Source organism: Rhagoletis pomonella, unplaced genomic scaffold (genome assembly GCF_013731165.1).
Source record: "Rhagoletis pomonella isolate Grant_MI unplaced genomic scaffold, Rhpom_1.0 Rhpom_scaffold_00009, whole genome shotgun sequence".
Classification (NCBI taxonomy): domain Eukaryota; kingdom Metazoa; phylum Arthropoda; class Insecta; order Diptera; family Tephritidae; genus Rhagoletis; species Rhagoletis pomonella.
The window spans coordinates 35,078,072-35,083,055 of NW_023458563.1; the positions used below are offsets into that span (position 1 = coordinate 35,078,072).

At 33.0% G+C, this 4,984-nt stretch overlaps 1 protein-coding gene across 9 annotated transcripts in view; it reads left to right on the top strand.

Moving 5' to 3' along the window:
- The window catches only part of LOC118745750 (serine/threonine-protein kinase WNK1), a 221,208-nt gene extending 216,948 nt beyond the window's left edge, over positions 1–4,260 (top strand). For all 9 annotated transcript variants that reach the window (XM_036479394.1, XM_036479396.1, XM_036479399.1 and 6 more), the window contains one exon: positions 1,562–4,260. In XM_036479394.1, the coding sequence (XP_036335287.1) occupies positions 1,562–1,704 (143 nt within the window). In that variant the 3' untranslated portion in view covers positions 1,705–4,260. The remainder of the gene's footprint in view (positions 1–1,561) is intronic.
- Positions 4,261–4,984: the final 724 nt, after the last annotated feature.

Sequence of the window (4,984 nt, forward strand, 5' to 3'; positions counted from 1 at the left end):
CTCGCCGAGTGCCAACTCCTTATCATTTTGTGGGGATGTAAGAGAATATTCGAGAGTTTGGCAACTCTAGTGAATTTATGTATTCAGCAGAATCAATGATGACAACTTGGCCGTGCAATATAGGATCAGCAAATATTTTAAATTCGATTCACATGGATTTAGTTCAAAAAACCCTCGGTAAGGAATAGCTATCAGTATTTGTGATAGGTAACACTACTTATTTTATTTTATTGTTTTTAAAACGAAGGCGGACTAGTAATGGCCTTTCAAACAATAGATAGTTCTGAATTTGAATAAGTCCGACCTCAATAGTACTTGTCGAGTAAATTAAATTTTTTATAGATATCTTGACTCCAGCGACATCTATCAGCCAATTTTAAAAAAGAGCATTTCTCTTTGGTTAGGTGCATGGATAATATACAAAGGCTCTGAATTTAAATCGAAGCGGGCTGTAATTAGAATTTGTAGAGATATGTCGACTACAGTGACAAATAATAGAACAAAATCCTGACATGTTGGAGCAAAACGGACTTCAGATTCGTGTTAAGGGTACCAAAACACATGGGGGTAGGATATTCCTGTCAAAAGGACATGGCACTTTTTCGTGGGGCTGTGCAATTCTTTCTAAAGCAGGGAGCACACGGTATGTACAAATGTATAAATCGTGTGATCCCCGCTTAAAAAATACCCCCTTATTTATGAGGGTAATATTTGTTGGGAATTTCAACCTAATTGGACTTCAAGTACGGTTTTACGATAATTCTCGACTCCGACGCCACCTATCGTGATTATTTTCAAATAAACTGTGTACAATATTTCCTTTCACGTGGCTAATACATGACTTGCATGTGAATGAAATCACACTGTAAATACGGTTTTAAAAGATATCTGGAGTTCAGATCGGTTCAGTTGTTTTCGAGTCTATAGGCGACACATTCTTAATTCGATTTGACAGTTCTCTTTCTCTGTGTATTTTTTTTCTTCACTACAAAGTTAACGCAAAATGTAAGTTATTGCTAAAAGTTTATAAATTTCTTTATTAACTTTACTTTAGGTACTCAGAAAAAGTGTTAGTTTTGATTTGTGAACTGGTTTCGATAAATTTCCAATTAAAATTAGAGACAGCAGCGATTTGTTCGTAATTCGCATAGTAATTCGATCTGAATTACCAACAAATGAGGTAATTCGTTCTCAAAATTTTGTATGGCGAATTACGTAACTCGAAGGGTAATTGGAGTGCGAATTACGAACGAAAGAGTGAAGTACGTAATTGGGGTGGCGTGGGAAAGCCGTATTATTCATTCCAAAAACTACTTTATATATAGTATTCCCAACCAAAACTCATCACACACCAATCTCGAAATATATTATTTACTTGTATGATTGCTTTACTATAGACATAATTTTTTCCGAACACATTCGATAGTTTTCAGCCATTTTACTTAATATATAAAAAATCAACGGGATTTTTCGGAATTTCCAAACTTGCACATTATTATATATTTCTGATTCATTAAACGCATATAAAAACAATTTCGTATATTTTTCTTCCATTTTTCAGATTTGTCAAACATTCCTGATAGTTCATTGGCTGCATTAGTACAAGTTCTTTCGCAATTCAACACATTTCAAGAAGGGCCGCCGGAAGTTGTAGTCAAAGTTAACTCTAGTGATGAAAGATTACCTTCGGCACAAAGTGAGTAATGTGTTTCTGCTATCGTCTAATTACGAATACCACACAAAAGGCAGTTAATAAATCCAGGAGTGTAAAATATGTACATACAAAGGGATCTAAGTTATAAGAAAATATATGTTTATAAAATACGGTAAAGCTTTTATTGTTAAGCCTTAAATTATAAAATATTTCTCAAAGTTTTGATTTTAATCAAAATATAGTTGAATATGAAATACAAATATATTGTGAATGATCGTCTAGACTTTCAAGATATTTTGTCTCAGAAAATGGTGACATTAAATAGCGTACTCTTCGTTATGTGGCCCATGAGTATTTTATTAACAATTGAGAAACTGCAGGAAAGCTTACAACAAAAATGCACAGTGTGTGTCTCAAGGTTGTTAGCCTTCGAAAGCATTAAATTTATTATTTTATTTTTGTTTTGCAAAATCCATATTTTTAACAAAAATCATACGCTTACGTAGAATGCAATTCTTTCCCATGTCAAAGTTGTCATTTCAAAAATGGTGATATTAAATTTTATCTAGGATTTCCTTTATTTATTGTGTCATTTTAAATAATAAGCACCATTCTCTGTAGAAGAATTGAGAGAAAATACTTCATGTTTATGATCGCAGTTTCATGGCATCATTTTTTCGAGACACGTGAACATATTATGTTCATACTTGGCCTATGTTAGTTTGTAGTATACATATACATATATTATCTTTGATATATAAAATATAGACCGTTCTTATTCCCTCCTATTATGAATCCATACGATACACGATAAACGCTTGCATTCTGTTGTGCAGTATTACGAATTAAATTCTAGCGTATGAAATTCGATAGCTACCGTTTATCGTATAGCATTGAATTTGGTATTGTCATACGGCAGCTATCGTATCAGCTGTTAAATTCCATACCCTTGCATGCGGTTGTCCATTTGTATACGATACGATACAATTTAACAAAAATAAAATAATGTAAGTATTAAAATGGATAACAACATGAATTTATGGAAACGATCTGAACAAAATATTGAAATTTTTCGGGCCGAAAATTGCGAGAACAAAACATCGACTTGAGCGTATTACTTCTCCGAGGGGTGCGGTTTAGGTATTTGTACAATGACTTTGGATTGTTGTGCCCAAACGCGTGACCCGAATCTAAATTACACATGTAGCCAAAGGATTTAACTTTTCATTTAAAACAAAGATTTCGAATTTCCGAGCACTAGTTTATTGATAAATTCGGTTTGAAGTATGCACATTTTTTTAAACACAATAGAAACCGTAGGTTTTGCTAATCCAAGTAACGCCTTATTGCCAACACTCTGTTGGTATTATCCCTAAGCAAGAAATCTTAGAGTTATGAAAGCCTTTAATATATTTGTGAGGACGGCTTTTTTTACGTCCGCGCAAGTCGATCTCCACTTCTGTTAGAACATACATACATATGTATGTATATAACAGCTTCTTTTGAAAGTCGAAAGTTTCTCTGAAATCTAAAGAATTTTTTTAATAATTAACAAATAAAACTTATTCCAGTTACTTACATTATCGAGTTCACCTCCAGAGGATTGAAAGCATCTCTCAATTGCCTTCTTACTGTAGCCTCTATGAGAGTTTCATCAATTTGTTCATTTGAGTTTAGATAAAACGCAATTGAGGTTGAAAGAAACATGTTTTGTCTTAATTTTGTATGGCTTATGGGAAGTTTCGGTGCCTTTTAAGTTCAAATTGCTTGCTTTGAAAATGTTTTAGCTAGACAAGAACAGCTGTTTCATTCAAATTCACAACAAATGGTAAACAAATACCACTGTCATTCACAATAGTACATCTATCGGGCGTGTGGAAACCACTCTAAAAGAATTGTGTGATGGAAACTAACACATTCTCATTTATCTTACTAACGCATTTGCAAATTTTGCGTTGGTTAAAAAGAGACCACTAAATAAAGCCATAAGTTGGAGGAAGACGGAAGATCACATGTACACAAATGTTTACATCACGTTTTGCACATTGCTCTTAAAAAGTTGATAGAAGTACTTGACTGAGATCTCCATCACCAGTGAGTATCACATGATCAATCAAATGACTATCACTGTTCTTGTAGGGCATAATACGAAAACTTATTTTATACGATACGCTTGCAAGCGTTTATCGTCTATCGTATGAAAATTCATAATAGGGGGGGATTATCAGTGTTCCTAATAAGAATATATTACGTGGTATTTAAGGAAATGGACAGTTTAACTGTCGTAAGGCTGTTGCACATTTAACGCTCTATATAATTTAAACTCCACAAGTTGCGTTACGTAAGTCAGCTTTCAGACACTTTAAGTCTTGCTTTCAAGTCTGCTCGTTCCAAAGCGAAGGAGGTGAGAAGAGTGGGGAAGAGTACAGATACCTCCGTACCGTCAATTCGTTTCAAGTTTTCTTGTCTTTTTGGATCTTTTCGTTGCTTACCATTTAAAGAACCAAGAACTCGAATTCAATAAAAGTTGACGCGTCTGGAAACAAATAGAAAACACAAAAGAGAATGCGAAAAAACTTTGTTTCAAGACTTGACGGGTCTGAAAAGGGACTAAATGAAAGTGGACATTATCACATTATCCATTCTGTTTTTAAATCGCTTCTTACATATTTCGAATTCGTATGGTTTTTGCTCCTATGCAATTCAAATGGTTTTATCTTTAACTTGTTCTTGTTTCAAACCGGAATTCAGAAGACATATTTTGCTTAAATAAAAGACAACACTGTGATGTTACAACCAGGTCTGGTCAAACACCGCTGGAGTGCAAAGAAAGGATGAGAAAAATTAATAAATGAAAGAAACTCAAAGAATTACTAACAACATAAGCTCAGTTTTATTAATCCGCATCTTCCTCGGGTAACGAAAAGAATTTAACAAATCTGAAAAGGAAAGAATCAAATCCTCCAAGCAAATTGATAAATCTTCGTAATATCATATGTTTGTTGTTATTGAATGTCTTCATATATTTTTATTCTTTTATTTCTTTTTTTATAAGTATGTACCGAAATTTCGAGTGTAACAATAAATAATAAACTTTGGAACTGATATCGGTATGAAGGTTATGTTAATTGATTTAAAATATTAAGTTATTCAGTTATTCTTTTCAAAAAGCAGTTTCGGCTAGAAGTGTTAGTTTTTAAGTGATTATTATTTTTTTTTACGTATGCCTCCAAGTGTATTGATCGAATACACAGATTTATTTCTATCGCATATGTTCTTTAAAACTGAATTAAGTCAAAATTAGTTATATTTGATATTATGTATCAAAAG